The sequence below is a fragment of the Lithobates pipiens genome, unplaced genomic scaffold (genome assembly GCF_037356315.1).
Source record: "Lithobates pipiens isolate NorthernLeopardFrog02 unplaced genomic scaffold, aLitPip1_a1.2 Scaffold_13, whole genome shotgun sequence".
Classification (NCBI taxonomy): Eukaryota; Metazoa; Chordata; class Amphibia; order Anura; family Ranidae; genus Lithobates; species Lithobates pipiens.
This window is the reverse complement of record NW_027507718.1, coordinates 351,672,827-351,699,161: the sequence shown is the minus strand read 5'-3', so window position 1 is coordinate 351,699,161 and position 26,335 is coordinate 351,672,827. Positions and strand designations below refer to the sequence as shown.

Sequence of the window (26,335 nt, the reverse complement as noted above, 5' to 3'; positions counted from 1 at the left end):
TCTCAACAAGTTGGTGATTGGTTGCTAGGGCTGCCCAGCTTCCTAGTAACCTGCTGGTTAATGTGAACAGCTAACTCCGGCAGCTCCCACCCTCCATCCCTTACTATGATATGTTCCGCTCATCGCTCTGCAGTGAAGGCGGAGGCTAAGGGGGGAAAGACCGGCAATGTGTTCCAGATCTACCTGCAGTCGACAGGTAGATTGTGCTTGCCAGCTTGCCAACCCCCACCTTAAAGTAATGTATACCAACATGCACAAAATGCATGCATGGGCCCTGAGTTTAGTCAGTAAGGCAAAGACTAATGATTAGTGATAATGTTGTTGGCTGCATGTTCATGCATTTTACACATTGCTTTTTTATACCATAGTGGTCAGTGAATAAGCCTGTTTGTGTAGTTTTAATGGTTGTGACTAAAGCGCCATAATAAGTATTACTTTATTACTTACAACAAAGGGAAATTATGCACATTGCATGTAGCTTGTTCTCAGACCTAATATATGGTCGTGTACAGATCACAAAGATGTTCCCAAAGCAGGTTGCCAGTGAAACCACCCACACAAATACTCGCTGGATGATACTTGCAAGCAGATTTTCCAGGGATGAAATACCATCTGTATTTGGCTTGCAGTTGCGCACATGGGGTGCAAATCCACAGTACTGGAACTTCTTAAAGTATCTGTGTGTGATAGAAAGGTCAATTTATAAAAAGCAGGTAGAATGTACTAATCAAAACTTTTTAGCTATTTGTCCTACTCATCAGAGGAAAGTACCATCACATCTATTTCAGGAATAAAGTGTTGTGTTGGGGGGGAGAGTATTACAATTGCAGTGATGGTTGACACATCTACAACAGTAAATTGGGTCATACAGGTGAAAACAAATGAAGATACTAAGGCCCCATGTACACGGATATAGGTTATAAACAGGCAGCTAAGCCGTGGTTTTACCACCTACTTAAAAAGAAACCTGCAGCTACTCAGGGCTGCACACATGCCATGGCAGCAATGATTTGCTTCATGTAGATGGCAAAAATGATAACGCTGTCCTGTTCTGCAGGCAGTCCCGCTGCCAAATGTGACCTATTCAAGTTAATGGGGCTATGCTACAATCGCAAGCCAAATGCATGGCTGGTGGTTGGGACAAGTTATTTACATACAAAATGTCCATTCCCCTGTCAAAAAAAAGTATTACCCCCTAAATGCCTGCCAGCTTCTGCTCCTGAGATCGTTTTTTAGAGGGACAGAAAAACTTCATAGACAGGCAGGGGTACTTGTATCACACTTTTATATGTTTGAGGGTTTAAATATATGTTTTATATCCAGACAACCCTTACATGTGTTGTGTAATTTATAGCAGTTGCTTTATAGAAGTATGTCATCTTAGAAAAGATTGCATACATGTGAGTAAGATTTTTGAGTGGCATGAACATTCTTCTTTGAATATTTGGGATCTCGATTCCCTCAAGACTCCTGCAGGCAACAAAGAAAAAATCTGTTAGTAACCATAGCTTTTGTAAACCAATACATATACAGTTGGCTAAGATACCATGTACTTTGCTAATAAATTGATCACCAGTGTCCCTTATTCTTTCTAGCATCTACTGTTTCAGTTAATAAAAATGCATGTAGAAGCCATCACTGTGCACTGCAGTCTGGAGATACTAATTTACTACAGTTTGAGCAAACTAGATATTATTATTATACAGGATTTATATAGCACCAACTGTGTGTGCTCTTAACAATATAAAGGGAGACAGTACAGTCAATGGCATCACTAGGGTTGATGTCACCTGGTGCGGTAAAACATGGTGTCACCCCCCCTGGGGAATGGATGGAGCTGGGATGGAATCAGGGGAATGGATGGAGCTGGCATGGGGTGGTGGATGGAGCCGGCATGTGATCAGCGGGCGGATGGAGCGGGAATAGGATGGGGGGGGGATGGATGGAAACAGGATGCGGTCAGGGGGATAGATGGAGCTGGGATGGAATGGGGTTGGTGGATTGAGCTGGGATGGGGGTGATGAATGGAGCCGAGATGGGATTCCTCTGATGGGGTTGGATTTTCTCTGCAATAATAAGGAATTGGTAATTTGCCCTGCGGATAAGGGTGGGGGAATTGTTGTTATGGATCGGAAGGATTACCTCCAGGAAATGCATAAGATTGTAGGAGATCAGGATACGTATATTCCCCTACCATTTAATCCGGTCCTCCAATACAAAAAAACCTTGCAATCATTGGTCCAGAAGGGATTGTGGCTGGGTATTGTACTGTTTACCCAGGATCCATAAGAGTCTTACTTGCCCCCCGGGACGCCCAATAGTGAGTGGCATTGATTCCATCATGTCCTGGGTGGGCAAGTACATAGACAATTTTTTTCAGCCACTTGTGCAACAAATGCCATTGTATCTAAAAGATACGAGGCATGCTATTAATCTTTTGTCAGAATTAAAGCCTGGTGGTCAAACTTGGTTGGTAACAGCTGATGTTTCTTCATTGTATACTATCATACCACATAATTTGGGATTATCAGCTGTCAAATACTATTTGAACAACGTTTCAAAAATACCCCAAAAACAACAGGCATTTATTATGGATCTGCTAGAATATGCAACGAACCACAATTATTTTTGGTTTGATAATGGTTACTATCGGCAGCAGCGGGGTGTGGCAATGGGGGCCAAGTATGCCCCAAGCTTAAATAATCTGTTTATGGCTAAGTGGGAGGAGGACGTTATCTATATGAACCGTAGCCAACATTTAATCTTTTGGGCAAGGTACATTGATGATGTCCTCCTCCTATGGGACAGTTCCACCAATGAACTTGATGAGTTTTTTTCAACCATCAATAACAATGATAGAGGAATCAGGTTTTTTTATGAGGCAAGCCAGGAAAAGGTAAATTTCTTGGACCTCACTATATCAAAAGGTGAAGGTTGCTTCAAGATGATCACTTATTTTAAACAAACTGACTGGAATGCCTTCATACCTTTAGGCAGTTGCCATAAAGACTCTTGGCTGAAAGCAATACCAAAAAGCCAGTTTGTTAGGATGAGACGCAACTGCACACAAATAGAGGATTACAAACTACAAGCAGGCGTCTTGAAAGATAGGCTGCAGGAGAAAGGCTATGATCTGGGCACCTTGGAGGCCACTATTGAGGAAGTGGCTAAGATTGATATATCAGTACTATTGGAAGGGGGCCCAAGGAAGGTGAAAGATAGACCTGTTATACCTTTCATTACAACATATTCAACACAGCATTATCTGATCAAAAAGATCATTTGTAAACATTGGTATAGGTTCATCAAAACATTCCTACCAGCTGATCCACAGCTGATTTTTAGAGGGGTTCCCTCTCTTAGGGATAGGATTGCCCCTAATGTTGTGGATCCTCCCCCCAAAAAGGTATCTTTTTTCCAAAACATCTCAGGTTACCATCAATGCCACAGATGTCTAGTGTGTGCGTTAAATAAGAGTAAGATGGGAAAAACCAAATCTTTCATCTCAACAAGTACATCAAAGGAACACAAAATTGAACAATTTGTCAACTGTAACTCTACGGGGGTTGTGTATTTATTACAATGCCCGTGTGGGCTTCAATAATTGGCAGGACCAAGCGATTGATGCATGTTCGTTTGGGAAAACATATTGCCAACATAAAAAGCGGTTTCAAATACCATTCAGTGTCGAAACATTATGATATTTGTCATAAACGTAATCCAGCTAACACACTCTTTCTGGCAATAGACAAATATAGTGCCCACTGGAGGGGGGGGGGGGGGGGGGTTCCTTAGTCAGAGAACTGTCAAGGATGGAGATGGCTTGGATACATAGGGTAGGTTGTTACACCCCATTTGGTCTTAACATAGACACTGATGTCAATGCATTTATTGATAATGGATAAACTGTTGTGAATGTGAACCAGATCTGAGCTCCTGGAAGAGCCCTAAGTAAGGGTAACTTAACTGCACCTCACTATGTACGCGTAAATAATATATATATGCTGTAAGTGCATGATTCCCATAATTTTCTCCCTTTTTTGTTATTATAAATGGACTCATTAGAAGACATTATGTGACTAGGGGCACTATGTCCCCTTATTTTAGGGGGTAGTAGGACATTAGGATATGGGCCTCTTCACATAGGAGAGTACCCATAGGTTTATAGCCATTTACCATTCAGTAATGCCTCATTTGAATAAATGAGACTATACAGGCAAGGTGTCACATTAGATTTTGTGATACTTTTCCTGCTCTCCCTGAATTTTGTAATGTTTATTAAAAATGTTATGCATATTCTTAGAAATGATGTCATTTTAGTTACTAATATATATAATTTTTCTATTTTTAGTGCATATGGTGGAATTTTGATATTCCATTTATTGCAATTTTTTCTCTTTCATGTATACATAATTTGTTCTATTTTTTTATAATGTTATTTTTTCAAAAAAAATTATTTTATTATTGTGGCACTAATGATATGATACTCTTGACCAGTAGAGGTCATAAGGTGGATGCCTTACTGATAAAGGGATATAAATAATCACTTTGATGGATTGACATTGCTTCTTAGTGCAATAATTAATATAGTTCACAAAATAGCTAGGCAATAAAGTTTTTTTGGTTATATATAAATGTAAGTATATTTTTTATATAATACATTTTTATTTTTATTTTAAAAATCTTTTTAAGTTTACCATCCCTGGATGTTAAGACATAGGGGACATGGCTATATGGTTGCACATATTTAGTTAGGTCTGTAATATGACCATACCACTCAAGATATCTGATTTATTAAGTGTATCTATATTATGTGTGGGAATGCCGATCGCTGCAAATCGATACTTATAAAGTGGGCAGTTTTTGGCATCCCACCATGTAAGGGCAGCAGCCCCATTCCAAGATGGAGTTTTTTAGTACGGGGACACTCGGAGCTCAGAGCTGGGTGTTCCTTGTGTAATGCAGGGTATAATTGGGTCAGCATGCCGCCTGTGCCCCTGGACTACGTCATCTGTGACAAAATGGTGTAGGGAGGAGTGGCGTGCTGACGTCACCGCAAACAAACGCAAGGTCCCGAAAGGAACGGGCTGTATTTCGAGAGCTGGCTGGCTCAATTTGATTTTAAACACAACGCCTTTTATTATTGCTACAAAATGTAAGTGCAAACTTTGCTTTTTTGTACTATTAAATTTAAATTTAATTATCCTATGGAAGCCTTCTATTTTTATGTTTAATATGGGGATAAACTGACTGCGGGCAATTCCAAGAATATTTGGCTGAGAAGTGGGACATTGTGCTGGAGAGCATAGAGACCCGGGCTGGGGAATAAGCTACAGGCGATTTTGGATCTTCTTAAAAAGAGATCGTTTCAGCTGGTAAGCGGTTATATCCCAGGTGGAGGAAGCTTTCCTATCCCAATCAACTCACTATTTCTTGGGTGTTTTTCTGCTTGAAGTGTCCATTGACCAATGAATGGAGGATTTTTAGTTTGAACTTTTTTCTGGAAATATCTTTTAATTTAGAATTTTTCGGATATTTTTGGACTTTTGGAATTAGGTTTAATAACGTTCAAAGAATTACATTTAGTGTTTCATTTTTTTTATATATTTGTTTTTGCTTTATGTTCAATACTAGTAGCAATAGTGCACAGTAAGTGGTTTGGGAGGTGAATATATGGTATCATAATCCATTTCACTACAATTATCATTTTTTCAGCGCAGCTTATTTCTTTGCAAATCCAATCATGTGCAAGCTAAAATGCTGTTTTTTATTTTCCTTGCATGTCCCCCTTGGATCTACAGTGACTGCACTTCCAAGTGCACTTTCAGTACAATTTCAGGTGCACTTTGCAGTGCAAAGTGGATTTGCCTTTCATAAATAACCCCCCATGTGTCTCTTTAAAAGTCCATAAATCTTCAGTGGACATTCTATATAAATTGCAGTAGAATCAAATGATCGTGCAGAAAATCCTCCACCGCTTCATATAAGATTCAAATCACACCCAATGTGCTCAAGTTAAAAGACCTGCTCACCAGATGTCCATGACCTCTTTAACTACTTGCCGACTGGCTCACACTGATATACGTCGGCCAAGAGGCACGGGTGCACAAAACAATGTACCCACACATCGCTGCGTTAGCCGTAGGGAGCGTGCCCATGGATTGTGCCCGTTAACCCCTTCCCTGCCAGTGACATTTACACAATAATCGGTGCATTTTTATAGCACTGATCGCTGTATAAATGCCAATGGTCCCAAAATAGTGTCAAAAGTGTCCAATCTGTCCGTCGCAATGTGACAGTCACAACAAAAATTTGTAGATCACTGCCATTACTAACAGAAATTTATTTTTTTATAAAAATGTCATAAATCTATCCCCTATTTTGTAAGACGCGATAACTATTGTGCAAACCAATCAATATATGCGTATTGCAATTTTTTTTTCTTTACCAAAAATATGTAGAAGAATACATATTGGCCTAAACTGCTGAAGAAATTCGTTTTTTTATATATTTTTTTGGGATATTTATTATAGTAAAAAGTAAAAAATATTGCTGTTTTTCAAAATTGTCGCTCTTTTTTTTGTTAATAGCGCAAAAAGAAAATGCAGAGGTGATCAAATGCCACTAAAAGAACTCTGCTCCCTTTATCAGGGCTAACATGGAGTATGAAAAAATAAAAATAACATATAGTTTAAGGAGTTTAAAAAAACAAAGATTTAAAAAATCAATAAGAACAACCTGATTTTAACCACTTAAGCCCCGGACCATTTGGCTGGCCAAAGATCAGACCAGTTTTTGCGATTCGGCACTGCGTCGCTTTAACTGACAATTGCGCGGTCATGCGATGTGGCTCCCAAACAAAATTGACGTCCCTTTTTCCCCACAAATACATCTTTCTTTTGGTGGTATTTGATCACCTCTGCAGTTTTTATTTTTTGCGTTATAAACAAAAAAAGAGCGACAATTTTGAAAAAAAATCATTATTTTTAACTTTTTGCTATAATAAATATCCCCCAAAAATATATAAAAAAACTTTTTTTCCCTTAGTTTAGGAAGATACATATTCTTCTACATATTTTTGGTAAAAAAAAAATCGCAATCAGCGTATATTGATTGGTTTGCGCAAAAGTTATAGCATCTACAAAATAGGGGATAGTTTTATGCATTTTTATTAATATTTTTTTTTTACTAGTAATGGCGGCGATCAGCGATTTTTATCATGACTGCAACATTATGGCGGACACGTCGGACAATTTTGACACATTTTTGGGACCATTGGCATTAATACAGCGATCAGTGTGATTAAAATTGCATTGATTACTGTAAAAATGTCACTGGCAGTGAAGGGGTTAACACTAGGGGGCAGGGAAGGGGTTAATATGTATCCTATTTTGTGTTCTAACTGAAGGGGGGATGGGACTGTGCAGGGAAACTAACAGATCGCTGTCCATACTCTGTATGGACAGACGATCTGTCAGTTCCCTGCTCAGAGAACCGGAAACTGTGTGTTTACATACACAGCTGCCGGTTCTCCGTGTGCCCCGAGCGATTGCGGGAGCCTGGCTGCGATCGAGACCGCCGGGAACTCGCATTGGTTCAGGGAGTGAGCAGGGGGGCACGTGTGTTTATGCTACCGACGTAGCATAACGGTGATTTGCGCAGCCGAACCTTGCTGTACAACTACGGCGGGTGGTCGGCATAAGTTAAAATATTAAATTGGTGATGATAATAATGTAAAAAAATCAGTGGTAATATAAATAGGAATATTTGTGAATCAGTAATAGTCCACATTAGTCCTAATACAGAATTTAATGTGGAATATCACATAATAACTATTATTACTGTTAATAGCAACGCCAGTTTTAGTGCCCTTTATATAGCTATTGATAGGACTGTTATCACCACTGTATTATTTTAAGATCATGTTCCCACTGATTTCTGATGCCATTATTCTTTAGCTCTTTAAACTATGTGTTATAATTTTTATTTTATATTTTTCATGTTAGCCCTGATGAATGGGGTGAAGACAAGCTCTTGAAGCACATTAGGTTTGCAAACATTGTACAATTGAAATAAACTTGTGTTTGGACATGAATATAAGGTGAGGAAGTTAAATTCCTATTCCAGCTCTATCCAGTCTAAAATATAAATATACTTTTTCACCTTTATCACAATATCTGATAATACTGTATATATCAAGGAACAATTCTCAGGGTTCCAGCACCTCTTATCCACTTTCCTAAGACAGCAAAGCTAGGCTGGTGACATGAATTTAGTCTGCTGTAGTTAAAAAATGAAGCTAGATCATATACCCTGTCCCAAGCCTGTGACAGAGAAGAAGCAGCAGTAGCATGATGAAAAAAATCATCCATCTACTCACTCTACAATCTCCTTAGCAGGGGTGGACTGACCATTCGGGCATTCTGGCACTGCCTGAGGGCCCCATGCCACTAAGGGGCCCCCAGCAGGGTTGCCAGCCTCAATAAAACCAGGCACAGAATGTAAAAATCTGTGTTTTTAAAAAAATCCCAAGATTATAGCTGCCCGGCCTCTCAAGTACCTTTTCAGTGTGTCTATGTGTATTCTGTTTGTGTATAGTGTGTGTATATTGTGTGTCTGTGTGTGTATACTGTATGTGTGTGTATACCGTGTGGCCCCATAATCTATTGCCTGGGGGCACCATAATCTCCTGTTGCCCAGGGGCACCATAATCTTCTCCTGTTGCCCGGGGGCCCCATAATCTTCTCCTATTGCCCGGGGGCACCATAATCTTCTCCCGTTGCCCAGGGGGCCCCATGAGTTGTCAGTCTGCCCCTGCTCCTTAGTATGTACTTTGTCCGCTCATGTGCATGCAGCACACCTAATTGGCTCCTACTTATGCCCCCCCCGCCCCTATCCTAATGCTTCAGTAAAGTCAAATCAAAAGGATGATTCCAAGTAAAATTTAAGTGCTTACACGATCTGTATTTAAAAATAGATGTCATTTTTTTTAATGAACACAAAACTGTATTGCCATGCCTCCTCTCTATGCCTAGAGTTTAGCTTTAAACGCACAATCACGTGCAGTTGGATGCTTTAAGTATAATCTTTCTTGTACTTCAGGTCACCGCCACTACTGCATGGCCTTGCAGGCCTAATGTAGGGGATGGTACAGTGGAATCCCAAATAGCAGAATGGATGAAATGTATTTAAAGCCAGGACTGTACTGAAGTAAGATCAGCTCAGTTTTATAAAGCACTATTTGGGCAAAAGTATCACAAAGTTTTAAACACTTCACCCTAAATTATACTTACAGGGACTTCAATGCAAGAACATAATCAAACTGGTCTGCCTGTATCTTCTGTAAGGGGTTATAGGAAATATTCCTGTATATATTAAGCAAAAAAAGAATAAAAAATAAACAATAAAAATATTCAGTGATATTATTATTCAGTAATAGAGTTCATAACTGTGACAAAATACTGTCATATTATACTGTAAATTTTCTTTCATAAAGTGATAGTCCAAAAAGAATCATATAAAATAAACATGCAATCAATCTACTTTATTATTATTTTTTAATAACTGTTGGGTGTCATAATATACGGTACTGTAAATTTTCTTTTATAAAGTGATAGTCCAAAAAGAATCATATAAAATAAACATGCAATCAATCTACTTTGTTAATTTTTTAATAACTGTTGGGTAATTATGTCATGCATACTTAAAGAAGAAGAGACAGATTAAGGGATACTGGAGCCCTAGGCAAGGTAGCAGGTTTTGCCTCCTCCATCCCTTGGATTGATATTGATTAGATTGCAACAGGCACAAAGAACATGCCCTGTTTGTATTGTCTGTACTGGCACAGCCAACCCTGTTTGGCACCAACTTTCTACAAGTGCATCTTCCTTTAGGTGCACAGCCTGCCCTTGACTTATTTACACTACCCTCTGGTTTATCACATGAACATGATGGTTGCAGCTGGGCTCCCTTGACCTCCACTGGGACCTAGGCTACTACAGAGCTAAAATATTTTAAATGGACAGCTATTATAAAATGCATTTTAATGTATAAATATAATATTTCTCTTTAATGATTATTTTACCAAAGTTTAATATTTTATCAAAAAACAACAGGGAATCTGAAGAATGATTTGAGCATGGGGAGACTTGTTTTGCCACCTATCTTCATCTTTCAATCCAATTGTGCTGTAAGCATGTCTATGATACAAAGTCAAAGTTTGTTTGGAGACAATGGCTGTCTCAAATTGATTTTTATTTATTTATAGAAGCTATAGTATGACTTCTGTGAATGAAGCAGCTTGGCAGAAATGATGAGCATAACTGGGCTCTCTTGATGACAGCCTGTGTCAGCCTCCTAGTTGACAAATGCTGCACCAGTAGATTAGGTGGAGGGGGTGGGGAGGGGGACCCTAGACAGAGGAGGATTTCAGAGGAAGAATCAGCACAAGGGACACTTCCTACCGACTGTAAGTTATGTCCCCTGTGTTGACTTTTCTGTTTTTTATTTTTTATTTTATCTACGCTTAGGCTTTAAATGAGCATTCTTTGAATGTACAATGATTATGTGAAACTTACAAAACAGATGGACTCTAAGTAGGTAGCCCAGTAGAGAGTACATCAAGCAAGGTACTGCCTGCATTTTTAGGATTATAACATGTGAGTAGCAGAAGCTGCATACAACATCAGAAGTTTCACTGCAAAGTTCTGCAGGCATGGGAGCTTCTGTTAGCACAGTGAAAAGCAAAAGCTGTGACTTACTCCAGCCCATATTGTATGGAGTCTGAGAGTGCATTGTCATCAGGTACACTCTATGACCAAAAGTTTGCGAACCATCACACCTATATGAGCTCGCTGGACATCCTTTTGCAAAACCATGGGCATTGAGGCCCCTTTTGTGGCTATAGCAGTCTGAACTCTTCAGGGAATGCTTTCCACAACATTTTGAAGGGTGGTTTTAAATGATGCTACACTATGGGGTTGTCTCTGAGTCTTGTCTCTTCCTTTCATTCTCTTTTTCCTGGTCTGCTTAAGGGATACAGGAGAAATTTAGATATTAACCCTATAAGCACTCTTGACCTGTAAGGAATACCCGCGAACCAGGCATGACCAGAAATGTATGGACTTGCACAGAGAACACAAGGCACAAAGATGGTATAAAATATTATAATTTTTTAAAGACTATGCCCTCAAACCAACAATATACACACACATCCAATACACCAAGAATACCAAAACTCTGTGAACCAATACCAGTGAATGGGTGAGACTGAGAACGATAAGAAAACTACCAAAACGAACTAAGCTAAGTAATTATATACAGATTGTAACACTAAACAGGTATCGTCAGTATCAGAGCCAGGGCCATGCACAGAAGATCAAGCTGAAGGAGCAGGGAACAAGTCAGGACAGGAAAAGGGTACACAAATGCAGTTTCAAGCAGGTGGTCAAAGGATCAGGAACAGATGCAGCATAACAGGTCACAAGGCACATGGATCAGGGACACACAAACAGAACACCAAGGAAAGATGGAGTAACAGAAAATGAAACACCCTCCCAACAGCCAGCATCAGGTGAAGACTAATTGATAGGAACTGCTGGTTGCAGAGAGACATCCGCTGGTGGACACCAAAGCTAAAACCTACAGGTCTGGGAGCAACAGTGCCACCAGCAGGTGATCCAATTCCTGACATAACCATTTTGCAAGAATGATCATATAAATCTGGTAAGCAGTTTGGATGAGTGGTTTGGCACTGTATTAGGAATATTATCACTTACTGGGAGGCATGGATTGGAGATGGTCATGCATTTTCAACAGCATTAATATGTGTGGACTCTTATATGGACACTTTTGGTGGCACAATTTATGGTATTAGAATTTGATTGCTCACAAATTGATCAATGTATGTGTAACTCACACATACTAATGAGCTTTGTGTGAAAAGTTATTTTAAAGGCCATTTATATGAGTTTATTGATTATTCTAGCATATGGTTTATATGTTTAAATTGTTTGCACAGATATATTGGGTTTCTAAGTTTTGATATTACTTTTATTTTGATTTAAATACAGCTCTGCATCTGTTTTGTATTTTTCTTTTCTGTATGTTTGGTGCTGGCAGCTTTGTTTTAAATTGATTTCACCTTAGCGTAGTGATTTTTTTATTTTGTTATTTTGTCTTTGGGAATATGTTTCCATTAAACCAAAAGACCAAATCTGGTACTGAAGTTAGATGGGAATGCGTGGCTCACAATTGGTATTCCAATTCATCCACGGGTGGAGGTCAGGGCTTTCTATAGGTCCCTCCAGTTCCTTTACACCAGCTCATGAAGCCTTGGCTTTATGGATATATCGATTTGTGTATAGAGTCATGCTGGAACAGAAAAGGACATTGGCACAAGGTTGAATGTGCACATTTTTTTAAATTGCTGTAGCATTATCAGCACCATTTACTGGAAAGGCCCGGATTTATTAATAAAACAAATTTTCGCCCATACTGCGTAGGTGCAAAGTTTAGTTGTTCTCAAACGTTTTGCAAGCATTAGTTAAGGAGTACAGAAAGAGAATTGCAAGAAAATATAAGCATAGTAAGAACTGATGTGCAATTTACAGCATCTACTGTACATATGCATTTTGTGAAAGTTGTTCTTTAATATCATAGCATTCACATCAATCCAATAAGGAAACTCAGTATCCTGTAATTATATCAACAATAAGATCCAACCGAGATGCTATAAGAAGCTTCATTTTAGCTTTTACATAGCGGTTACTATGCAATAAGTATAACTACATATTTTGTTGTATCATTTTAAAAATACAGCTGCTGGTTACTTGAGAGAAAATGATCACATAAAGACTTACAATTGTGACAAGTCTTTCAAGTCCTTCAATAAAGATGGATCAAATGCTTCAATTCTGTTATGAGCCAAATCACTGTAAAAGAAAATCCTCTGTCATTATAAACTTAAACCACTGTGCCCCATGTATATATAGTATCAGAAGATAGCAATGCTGGTAAGACCAGACAATGAGAGTCTTCCTTTTGTTAATTTATTAGAAAAAAAATCAGCTAGAAAGGGATTGGTTGGTGTGGCAACACAGACACTGTATAAAAACACTTCATTTAAAAAAATGAAAACCATTTGAACAAGACTTAACGTTGTTTCTAATGGTAACTAGTATAGTGACATAACTGAAACCACTTTATAGCTATAATTCCAAATAAAATTTCTGTATCTGTATTGTTACTTAGATATGTGTTTAACACACCTATTATAACCACAAAGACTCTGGGCTGGACTGGACATCAGCAATTTTATCAAAAACCTTGTCAGAAAGCATCTTTGGGATAGTAGTTCCTATGAGTAGTCCTGCATTATTAAAACAGGTGCGAACAGTCAAAGCAAAACTCAAGGCACAAAAAAAGTTTCTTTAATTATATTCCCCAATAGCCAGATAGTATATAAATTATTATGTGTACCAAACGTTTTTTTTTAAACTCAAATATTACCTAAAAGTAAAAGTATTGATGTTATCATCACCCTGCTGTAATTAGCATGTACTGAAAGCTGAGCTGTGGTGGGACTCAGCAGGTTCTCCCCCTACAGGCTGTCTGAAGAAAACAATAGTTGGGTGGATACAAGACCAGTCACCCTGCACAATCTGGAGTGATTGGCCTGTATTACAGGAAACTCCTGCACAGAGGCAAAGTGCAAGAGTTGTGTCATATTGAATTACTGCATAAATATTAAATAAGGTTACAAAGGGGACTAAGATTCAAGTTAGAATACATATGAATCCTGATTTAGGCAGTATTTGTTTGTTGGCAGGTGCAGTCTACTTTCTCCAGTGCAAGTGGCATGATTCTGCAGCGACACTACAGTTGGAACGGAAGTCAAAAGAAACATGGTTCCTCTATGGTTTCCTGGGTCACTGTGGAAGCAACCCAATTGGATGCTGCCACTCCACTTGACTCTAGCAGCCCTCTTGGGTCAGGCAAAGCCTATTTAAAGCCCTGGCTCCCAGGCTTGGCGCACATTTTTGCGAGTGGGTGGAGTAAGAACAGAATTAGCAGCAGGGAAAGGTTCCTGATGAGCAAGGAAAGCGTAGGACTTGCAACTTCTCTGGACATCGTCCCATTTGGGCATGAGATGGCTGGCTACGCTCTGCCCCTCCTAACAGGTTCTCTCTGTTTGGCTGAAACCTGTTCTCTCTACATGCTGCTGGATCTGTTATTGTTGCCAGTTAGATTGACTTTACACTGGCTTTATTGTAAACTGTCTATGCATTATTTTAATACAAGTTCTTTCATCGCACTTGGACTGTGTGTGTTATTGCCGCACCACACTGCAGCCCACCTACATGTTTAGCCCAGATCTGAGCTTTAAGGAATGTGACACATTAGATTGTGTATGCAGAAAGGGGTTAAAGGCAATATTCATTGGGATAGTTAAATATTAAAGACATCCTCTCACTAACCTAAGAGAGGTTTTGACGGGTAAAAAACATGCACTAAACACATTAAATGCATGGCATCTTAAAATATTAGTTGAAACCGATGACACAAATTTTGATGGCAATGAATCAAACTATATATATATATGCTGACTTATTTGGTTGAATGAAGTTAAAATCTGACTTCACCAGACATTTACTACTGAGAAACTTACAGCAAATATCTTGAATGCATTAGTTAAGTTCAAGAAAAGGATTCATGGGTCCAACACTACCTAATGGCTGACTTCGATGGCCACCTAATTGATCTGTGACCTTTGACTAAAAAAAACTGTAAAAAAAAAATAAAATATAATAATAAGAAAATAAAATTGTAAAAAAAATATGTGATATATTGACGTAATGTGTAGGAAGGAGGAGCCAGTGATGTCAAGCTGCAAAGTGAGCGGAGCGCCATTTTCTTGGAGCTACAAAGGTACACAGAGGCTGCATCCATTGAAATGTATACAGACAAATACATTTTTTTATACATTGTGAGTGCATCCTTATGTTTAAAAAATAAATAAAAAATAAAGCTAAAATAACAGTAAGATCTATGGGAATTATTCTATTTTGGATCCTATTAGGGAGAAAAAGCTAAGAATAACCAGGATGAAAGTAGATTAACATTGAAGAATCCTATGCATCAATAATGAGAGATCCATATCAACCTAGAAGGATACATACAAAAGAGAATAATAACGCTATGTAAAAGGGTAAAAACATGTTTGACCCGATATACAGTATATTAGGTGCATCTGTATTATACTGATGAAGGAATAAGCGCACTACAGCTACAAGCAAGCCCATATTACCCATTGGTGGGGAAAATTTTATATATGCACAGTTTTTTATTCTTATGCTGTAATATATAGGTGAGGTGTAAATTCTATTTTTCATTTTTGCCAGCAGCAGCATCTTATGGCTATATACTTTCACTGGGCACATACTTGTTAGCGCTGGAGTATTTTATATAATTATTTTTGCTTAATGCTATGGAATATTTTAGTAGTGATGGTGCCAAAAAAATCATAAAATGCTCTATCAAACAAACACTGCTATGTAAAATGTAAAGTTGACACATACTGTACTTACAGCTCATCCAGCCTGGAGAGATATGAAAAGGTGTTGTCACTTATTGTGCCGATTCTGTTCTTCCGTAGAACTCTGCAAAACAAATGGTATGTTCTATGCCTGCACAACAGATTGTTTAGTTAAGTCTTAGTTAAGCGTTAAGTCTAGACAACATTTTTTATTTTATTTTTGTAGAATATAGGAAGCTTAGCAGCTGTTAAGTTTCCGTATTTCCCTGTGTCTATGTCAGAAAGTTTTCTCATCCAGTTTCAGTGAGTTTATAACCGATTCCCACACTATCCAAAACTAACAAAGAATTTTAGATGTACTCGTAAAAACATTACATTACGAAGTAAATTTGGATGCTGACAAATAAACTTGGCATATTACTTTCTTTTTATCTACCGTAATTAATATTTAGTTCTATATCAGAAAGCCTTCCCTTTTATTTGGAAAGCCCTAGCTCTGACTAAAGGGGTGTGTCAGACCTTTGCAGAGACACCACTGCTTTTTCACAGTCTTCACTTCTTTGCATACAGATTGTTTTTACTCAGGATGTGGCTGCTTTCTAAATACCTTTAGTTTTGCTATGATCACTCAAATATATATGCTGAAGCACTTAATTAGAAGTATATCTGCACTTACAGTTTGTTCTTAGTTAACCTGCAAAGTCCCAAAAATATCCATTGAGGTTGACAGTGATGTCCCCCTCATGCAACTTCTTGTGATGATGTGGTAACAATGCTGCAGTGCTGCTGAATTCAGAGCAGAGTTGCCACTCTCAAGTAGGTTGTGCCTGTTTGCACTACAGTGCAATGAGATTTTGGAGATGGCATGGCAGTCAATGTTGTCACTGCTGATTCAAAAGCCTATAGAGAGAAGAACTCCATATGCTGTCAGGAGGGCCAGTTTGGGGTGGGGTGGTCTGCTGACAACCATGTTACACCCTAAATATGAGTGTAACATGGTCTAAAAGGTAGAGTTATGGTCAGTGGGCACATCTAAATCAAGACCTTGTGCTACCTCGTTTAGCAGTGTCTAACTTAGAAAATCCCAAGGGCCACTTTGTATGCAGCCTTCCTCCACATATTTCTGTAGCTTTCCTCCATAAGCTCTTTGCTACCCCTGAAGCTTTCTCTCACCAGAGCTCTTGCCCCCTGTACAAGCTACATGGCCTTCCTTCAGACCTTCCCCTTGAAATTCTTGTGAGCTTGGAAAGGGGAAGCGATGTTAACCATTTCTTACAGATTGTATCAGAGCGATCCAATGTGATGAGAGCCCTCTGCATCTGCACCATGACCAAGGTGTTACTTAACAACATGGAAGAAATCTGAAATTTACCACTGCTAACCTCTTCTTCTAAAAATGCTAGATTCTTGGCTGTCATGTTGATACTCTTTGCGCCAATACTTTGTTCCCCTGATGAAGTATACCTATAGGGCTTCTGATATTCCTGATGTGCATACCTGTTCCACGTCGGTGACTAAAAAGGTTCCAAAGCAGGAGGGTCAGCTTGGCAGTCAACAGACATCTTTCTCAGGTGGTAAGCCCTTGTATTTCTTTGGTGACAGGTGTACTGTAGCAAATTGTAATGTGTTTGACCATCTTAAGAAAAACTGACATTATTTTCTTCCTCATGGATTTAAGAAATCATGTGACAATATTTAAGGGTCCAGTCACACAACATGAGGTAAGGCTCAAAACTTGCTTTGCCATGCATTTCGAATGGCTCCTCAGTGGGCTAAGGCAACACATTGCGATTATGTAAATGCAACCTATACTATTGATATCCAGGCTTTTCCAGATGCTTTCTGCTCTTGGTTTCTCATTCTCAGTTTTATAGAGTACTTCTCATGAGGCAAGATTTTAATAACATTTACATAATGCTGATGTGTTAATCTTATCTAGAAAAGCTTTGCATTAAGCTTTGCAATTTTATGCATACAGTGGATATTTGCCTTCATTTAAGACAAAATAAAACTTAGTGTTCATTTAATTTTGCTCTGTGTAGGAAAAATATTTCTTGAGATTTGAAACGTAGTTGGTGAAATAATCCATATAATAGGATAGAATGGTAAATAGATTTACTTTAGCTCCCAATGCCATGTATCATAATGAATACATTTATTCCTTAAATATGAAGCATAAGGAAAATGCTAATTTATGTTAATCCTTTATACAGTGTCAGAATACTTCACTTAAATTCTTTACAAATCCAATGCTAAAAATTTTCTCAGTGGTCATGATGTAAAATAATACTTTTTCCAAAACCATATTTGTTGATCATATACTCTACTTGGAAGAGGGGCTAAATCTTGCAATTTTTTTGTAGAAATGTTAGTTTTATGTATATCGTTTTTGGTTAACCACTTGCTTACTGGGCACTTAAACACCCTTCCTGCCCAGACCAATTTTCAGCTTTCGGTGCTCTCACACTTTGAATGACAATTACTCAGTCATGCAACACTGTACCCAAATGAATTTTGTGTCCTTTTTTTCCCACAAATAGAGCTTTCTTTTGGTGGTATTTGATCACCTCTGGGGTTTTTATTTTTTGCGCTATAAATGAAAAAAGACCGAAAATTTTGAAAAAAAACGCATATTTCTTTGTTTCTGTGACAGAATTATGCAAATTATTAATTTTTCTTCATAAATTTTGGCCACAATTTATACTGCTACATATCTTTGGTAAAAATAACCCAAATTAGTGGATATTATTTGGTCTTTGTGAAAGTTAGAGAGTCTACAAGCTGTGGTGCGAATCGCACAAAATTGATCACATCTGATGTACTGGTGGCCTATCTCGCTTCTTGTGACCCAAACAAGTCAGGAAAGTACAAATACCCCCCAAATGACCCCTTTTTGGAAAGTAGACATTCCAAGGTATTTAGTAAGAGGCATGGTGAGCTTTTTGATGTTGTCATTTTTTTCCCACAATTCTTTGCAAAATGAAGATTTTTCATTTTCTTTATTTTTCTCCACAAAATTGTCATTGTAATAGGTTATTTCTCTCACGTGGCATGTGTATACCACAAATGACACCCCCCAAAAAATTCTGCTACTCCTCCTGAGTATTACAATACCACATGTGTGGGACTTTTTCGCAGCCTGGCCACATAGAGAGGCCCAACATGCAGGGAGCGCCATCACGTGTTCTAGGAGCATAAATTACACATCTAACTTGTTGACTACTTATTACACTTTTGAAATACCAGGACAATGACACGTGACACTGATGACAGATGGCACTGATACGTGGCAATGATGACACTTATACGTGGCACTGATGACACGTGGCACTGATGACAGATGACACTAATATGTGGCACTGATGACACGTGGCACTAATACGTGGCACTGATGACACGTGGCACTAATACGTGGCACTGATGACACGTGGCACTAATATGTGGCACTGATGACACGTGGCACTAATACCTGGCACTGATGACATGTGGCACTAATACGTGGCACTAATACGTGCCACCGGTGACAGATGGCACTAATACGTGGCACCAATGACACGTGACACTGATGACAGATGGCACTGATAAGTGGCATTGATGACACGTGACACTGACAACAGATGGCACGTGACACTGACAGGTGGCACTGATGACAAATGGCACTGATACGTGGCACTGATGACAGATGGCACTAATACGTGGCACTGATGACAGATGGCACTATGTGGCACTAATAACACGTGGCACTGATGACAGATGCCACTTATACGTGGCACTGATGACAGATGGCACTGGGGACAAATGGCACTGACAACAGGTGGCACTGGGGACAGATAGCACTGCGGGCAGGTGGCACTGGGGTGGGGTGGATTGCACTGGGGTGGATGGCACTGGGGCGGATGGCACTGGGGCGGATGGCACTGGGGCAGGATGGCACTGGGGCAGGATGGCACTGGGGCGGATGGCACTGGGGCAGGATGGCACTGGGGCAGGATGGCACTGGGGCAGGATGGCACTGGGGGGGGGGGGCATGGCACTGGGGGGGGGGTGGCACTGGGGGAGGATGGCTCTGGGGGAGGATGGCACTTTTTATTAAACTTTTTTTTTACTTTTTTTTTTTTTTTTTTTCTTTTTTACACTGACGGCTGCTGCAGCCGTTCTTCTCTCCCCTCTCACACGCTGTCTGTGTGAGGAGGGAGAGCGGCGCTGAGAGATGATCTCATATGTTTACATATGAGATCATCTCCCATTGGACACGCCGATCACGCTGTAAACGGCCGCTGTGATTGGCCGTTTACAGCGATCTGTGTTTGCCTGTCCCCGGGGGACACGGCAAACACAGAACTTCCGCGATGCGCGCCCGCGGCGGCGCGCATTGCGGAAGTAAACACCAGGCCGTCCAGGGACGGCCAGGCACGGGAAGCCGCCCGCCCTAAGGCCGGCATTCGGCTATAGGGCGGGCAGGAAGCGGTTAAGGAGCAACTCTACCCAAACCATATTTTTGCATTTTCGATAGTATTGGGCAGAATTGAATCCCCCTTTGATGCTCCACTGTTGACCAGGACCTCAGTTGGAGTTCTACCTTTTGTCCAAATCAGCTTATCATATAAGGAACCATGCCTGGCTTGTATTGTTCCTGTGGAAAATCCACTAGTGGACACTGCTCTCTGCCCCTGCTTGTGGATTCCTCATAGGCATAAGGAAACAACCTTGACAACAGTAGGCACAGCTAGGCAAGTCATATTAGGGTGGGAAAAGATCTTTTTGCTGGACAGCAGTAAAATCCAGACAGGGATAGAATCTTGAATAGCTTCACCCAACATTGAGAAATATGCTTTGGTGGAGTTATAACTTACATGTAATTACATTTTGTATCTTTCATTTCTTAAGTATAGGACTATGGATTTAAAAAAATCAACAAGCATTCATTGAGTGTAGAGGACAGGCTACCAAACCAGGTTAGTCTATCAATCAGTTAATGATTGAGCACTGTCTATTGCTTTAATTTTTGGGCAATTCTATAAATACATTCCCCAAACGGAACTACCTATATGCAACATGACAACTCAGAATATATTATGAGTACTACATGAGGTGTTAGCTAAGGTAATACTTACAAAACAGCCCTCATACTAAACTACCTACAGTATGTGCAATATGACAAGTAAAAATATAACTAATATGACTAATTGAAGGAGAGGTGGGGCTCTTTTTATGTGTATATATATATATATATATATATATATATATAATGTGTGTGTGTGTGTGTGTTTCATTTTTAATTTCTATGTCTGCTGTGAACAAGGCATATCACCGAAACGCATCTGCCACTGTCTGTCTACTCACTGGAGTGGCATTATAAAGAAGTTTGAGGTTCGTGGAGTTGCCAGCTGTTTTTTCTGTTGGCTAATTTGTCTTTTGGTGGATGGGAGGACACCATAGCCTGGGAATACAGAATACAGCTTCCAGCTATATACTATGGCTCCACTTCTTAGAGCGATGTATTGATTCTGTTTGTGTTAATGACAAGTAAAAATACAGTATCTCACAAATGTGAGTACACCCCTCAATTCTTTTTATGTGACAACACTGAAGAAATTTCACTTTTCTACAATGTAAAGTAGTGAGTGTACAGCTTGTATAGCAGTGTAAATTTCCTGTCCCCTCAAAATAACTCAACACACAGCCATTAATGTCTAAACCACTGGCAACAAAAGTGAGTACACCCCTAAGTGAAAATGTCCAAATTGGGTCCAATTAGCCATTTTCCTTCTCCAGTGCCCTGTTAGTCTGACAATGTCTCAGGTGTGAATGGGGAGCAGGTATGTTGCATTTGGTGTTATCGCTCTCACTCTCTCATACTGGTCACTGGAAGTTCAACATGGCACCTCATAGCAAGGATCTGAAAAAAAGAATTGTTGCTCTACATAAAGATGGCTTAGGCTATAAGAAGATTGGCAACACCATGAAACTGAGCTGCAGCATGATGGCCAAGACTATACAGCAGTTTAACAGGACAGGTTCACTCAGAACAGGCCTCGCCATGGTCGAGCAATGAAGCTGAGTGGACATGCTCAGCGTCATATCCAGAGGTTGTCATTGGAAAATAGACTTATGTGTGCTGCCAGCATTGCTTCAGAGGTTGAAGGGGTGGGGGGTCAGCCTGTCAGTGCTCAGACCATATGTTGCACACTGCATCAAATTGGTCTGCATGGCTGTCATCCCAGAAAGAAGCAACTTCTAAAGGTGATGCACAAGAAAGCCCGCAAACAGTTTGCTGAATACAAGCAGACAAAGGAAATGGATTACTGGAACCATGTCATGTGATCTGATGAGACCAAGATAAACATATTTGGTTCAGATAGCATCAAGCCTGTGTGATGGTGGGAGTGTCATGGTCTGGGGCTGCATGAGTGCTGCCGCACTGGGAAGCTATAGTTCATTGAGGGAACCATGAATGCCAACATGTACTGTAACATACTGAAGTAGAGCATGATCCCCTCCCATCAGAGACTGAACCGCAGCGCAGTATTCCAACATGAAAAGGACCCCAAACACACCTCCAAGATGACCACTGCCTTGCTAAAGAAGCTGAGGGTAAAGGTGATGGACTGGCAAAGCATGTCTCCAGGCCTAAAATGGAAGGTGGAGAAGCGCATCTAACATCCACCAACTCTGTGATGTCGTTATGGAGGAGTGAAAGAGGACTCCAGTGGCAACCTGTGAAGCTCTGGTGAACTCCATACCCAAGAGGGTTAAGGCAGTGCTGGAAAATAATGGTGGGCACAGAAAATATTAACACTTTGGGCCCAATTTGGACATTTTCACTTAGGGGTGTACTCACTTTTAATGCCAGCGGTCTCGACATTAATGGCTGTGTGTTGAGTTATTTTGAGGGAACAGAAAATGTACACTGTTATACAAGCTGTACACTCACTACTTTACATTGTAGCAAAGTGTCATTTCTTCAGTGTTTTCACAAGAAAAGATAGAATAAAATATTTACAAAAATGTAAGGGGTGTACTCACTTATGTGAGATACTGTATATTATAGGGGTTTATTAAGGTATTATTTAAGAGAATACTTACAAAACAGTTAAAGTAATACAGGAGTTGAAAGTCGTGTTTCTTAAGCCTGGAATATTGTTTCCTTCAAAGTCCCTGGAAAAAAATAACACTTTATAGAAATAAAAATATAACTGTCTTTATTCTTTGTTATTTTTAACAAAACCTTTAGTGAAGTAAAGCTTTTTTTTTTTTTTTTTTTTTAGATATAAATGTCTATATGATCACCTTAAAGCAGTATTAAAACCAAAACCAGAAGTAATATATTGCATCTTACCAATCATTACATGTGGTGACTGGGTTAGTTTTTTCTTTTTAGACTTTTTCCCCTCTGTTTCCACTTGGTGACCTGGCCAGTGACCCACCTGTTTAAGAGTGCCCCCAATCTGAATGAAGGAGCACAGCAGGCACTATTGAACAGCGGCATCGCTAATCTGGAGGGAGGGGGTGTTATGTACACTAGCAGGTTTAGATACACTAGCTGAAGAGGAACTCCAGCCAACACTTTACAAGCAGTTGCAGCAAATAGTTTTCTTCCTTTTGGGATAAAAGTTTTACCTAAATAAATAAACACTGACAATTGTAAGCACCCCAGTCAGTGTTAAATGGTTTATCTCATCCATTGACTGCTATATTTACAGGAGAACGTGTTATTTTTAAAAACAACAGACTTACTAGCAGGATTACCAGGTGCAAAAAAAAAATCCTAAAAGAAAAAATCAGCCATCACTGCTAACAACTGGTAAGCTGCAATATAATAATTATTTACTTTTGGGTTTAATACCATTTTAATGTATATGATCATATGAATATGTTTTACTCTTCTAAAACATTTTTTTCTGTATATACTGTAGTTTGTAAATATACTGTATATCTATATATACTGTATATTTGTGTCTGAAGTTAGCTACATATGCTGAGTGTACTTTCCGCTTTCTAGTGCTGCATAATGATGTACAATCCTGTTTTCTCTCGCAGTGCAAGTCTATCAGTCTATAGAGATGAGCCAACAGATTTACATTAGCCAGAACCGTTGATTCAAAGTGGCTCACTGCAAACATTAGTTTAGGTAAACCAACCAATATACACTATGCTTAGGTGACTTCAATCAGATGGCAAAGTACTCCAAAAGATAACATATCACTACACTTTCCTAAACAGGGTGGTACAGCACCTCTCTAAGCAGGGAACCCAGGCTCCAAGGGAAGCTGCCTGTTAACACTATATAATAAAGTATAAAATTTCCATATTGGGGTAATGATGTAACAGTAGGTGAGTATTCTTACCCCATACCCATAGAACTTTAAATATGGGATTCCTGTTGGAGCCTGCCTGTTGATCTATGGTACCTAGTAGAAAGAAGCCCAAAATTCAATGGGTGCTTTTTCTTGGTGAACTGTTAAGTGGCCACTCATCTCCATCATGTTGCCCAGAGCGGTAAAAACAATACAGTCTGTTAACCAGTAACCAGTGGTGTGCCACACACAGTGGGGGGTATCCGGCCGACACCCTCCCGTGAGTGAAGCGGTGACACAGTAACCTCCGTTCTCAACAGTCCTTCATCAAGGATGAAAATTACAGCCTTTAGAGGGAACATTTAAAAGCTGCCAATGAAATACCATAAATAAATGTTAAACAGCAATTCACATTGTGAATTTCACATAAAAAAATTACTCTCATATAATATTCATGCAAAATATACTATATTGCTCTTTAATAGAAAAATATTACATGTGTTATGAAATACAGAGATCAAAGACAATCAGTACTCAAGTAATCAAGCAATTTAGGAATTCTGTCTGGTTTTATTCTTGTCTGTGACCCCACTAGGGGGATTTCTCCTCCTTTTTTGTTACAACATGATAAAAAATAAAAATAAGGTAATGGGCAATGTTCGACTTGGAAGATTTAGTCAGCAGCAAAATGTTTGTCCTGCAATCTGTGTAAATGTCAAAATTATGGATGAACTCCCCCTGGTTTGGTTCACACCAGGACATGCGAACCGACAAAAAATGTGTGCGAACACATTTAAAGTCTATGAGACACGAACATGAAAAACCAAAAGTGCTAATTTTAAAGGCTTATATGCGAGTTATTGCCATAAAAAGTGTATGGGGACCTGGGTACTGTCCTGGGGGACATGTATCAATGCAAAAAAAATGTAAAAACTTTTCAGGAGCAGTGATTTTAATAATACTTAAAGTGAAACAACAAAAATGAAATATTCCTTTACATATCATGCCTGGGGGGTCCCCTTGGTCTGCCTGTAAAGTAATGCATTTTTACGATGTTCATTACAGTACCGCTGCAAAATGACATTTCTAAAAGGAAAAAAATATAATTCAAAATTGCTTGCGGCTGTAATGTATTGTCGGCTCCCGGCAATATAATGTAGATAAAAAAACATTGAAAAAAATGGTGTACGCCCCCCCCATCCTTACCAGGCCCTTCAGGACTGGTATGGATATTAAGGGGAACTCCATGCCAAAATGTAAAAAAAGAATGGCCCCCAAAATTTCATACCAGACCCTCAAGGGCCTCATCCCCACAACCCTGATTGTGGGGGTTTGCGAGCGGGGGGCTTATCGGAATCTGGAAGCCCTCTTTGACAAGGGGCCCCCAGATCCCACCCCTCCCCTATTTGAATGGGTGGGGGAACATTGTACCTCTAACCATTCACCAGAAAAGTGCTTGTCCCTCCCCTTTCCTGGCCTGCCATGGCATGGATGCTTGCTCAGATACGGGTCTGGTATGGATTTTGGGGGAGGACCCCCAGTCAATTTTTTTTTTACATTTTGGCATGGGGTTCCCCTTAAAATCCATACCAGACCTGAAGGGCCTGTTATGGATTTTGGGTGGTCCCACACCATTTTTTAAAATATTTTTGCATGAAGTACCCCTTAATCACTTCAATACACTGCGTTATATATACTACACTGCCTGCACTGACTGAATATAGAGTCTACACTGAATATCTAGTCTACACTAAATGCAGAGTATATATATATTAAATACACTGCCACTAACTAAGTAACCTTCCTGCCTAATCTATCTCCATGCACAGTCACACACTATACACAGCCACTATGCAAGCAGCCTTATATAGTGTGGGGCGTGGACTTAGTCCCCATGAGCCAAGATTGGCCAAAGGCGCCCTGCCGCGAACGCCTCATAGTATTTGCTGTTCAGTGAATGGGTGAACACCTGAACTTACATTTGACTCAAACATCGAGCTCATCTCCAGTCAAAATATAGTGCAGTGCTAATGAAAATACCCTTGAGGTATAAATAATATACTACCTATCCCCACCAAGTTATATGAAATATACTGAAGCGTGTCCAAAAGGAAACAAAAATAATTAATGAATATCTCCCAGCAACATAAAAAGTGCAATCCATAGTCCAACGTACTGTATATGAGATGATAATATTGTAGTCTTCAGTGCAATAATCTATAAACAAACTCCCAAATTGTCTTCACCGTGCACATTGTGCCTAATTGACTCCAAAGCTGCTCACCTTTACACATAGACCTCTTAGGTTGCAGGAGGTCAATTACACACCTATTTATGAAAGGAATAAGCTTCACCACTCCTTCACACCCACAGAATTACTGTCATGGAATGGTTAAAATCTCCAATTCATCCTATTATCCAGTATCACTCAGAGAAAGAACAAACATCATTGTGCTCATTGTAAACTTCAAACTACACGACACAGACACAGAAAGTACTCACT

At 39.5% G+C, this 26,335-nt stretch overlaps 1 protein-coding gene across 1 annotated transcript in view; it reads right to left on the bottom strand.

The window, feature by feature from the left end:
* RXFP1 (relaxin family peptide receptor 1) overlaps nucleotides 1–26,335 on the bottom strand; it is a 523,212-nt gene that overhangs the window by 88,507 nt on the left and 408,370 nt on the right. The window contains exons 10-15 of the mRNA XM_077477119.1: nucleotides 22,622–22,693; nucleotides 15,588–15,659; nucleotides 12,861–12,932; nucleotides 9,294–9,365; nucleotides 1,399–1,470; nucleotides 448–677 (exon numbers count right to left, since the gene is read on the bottom strand). Of these exons, the coding sequence (XP_077333245.1) occupies nucleotides 448–677; nucleotides 1,399–1,470; nucleotides 9,294–9,365; nucleotides 12,861–12,932; nucleotides 15,588–15,659; nucleotides 22,622–22,693 (590 nt within the window). The remainder of the gene's footprint in view (nucleotides 1–447; nucleotides 678–1,398; nucleotides 1,471–9,293; nucleotides 9,366–12,860; nucleotides 12,933–15,587; nucleotides 15,660–22,621; nucleotides 22,694–26,335) is intronic.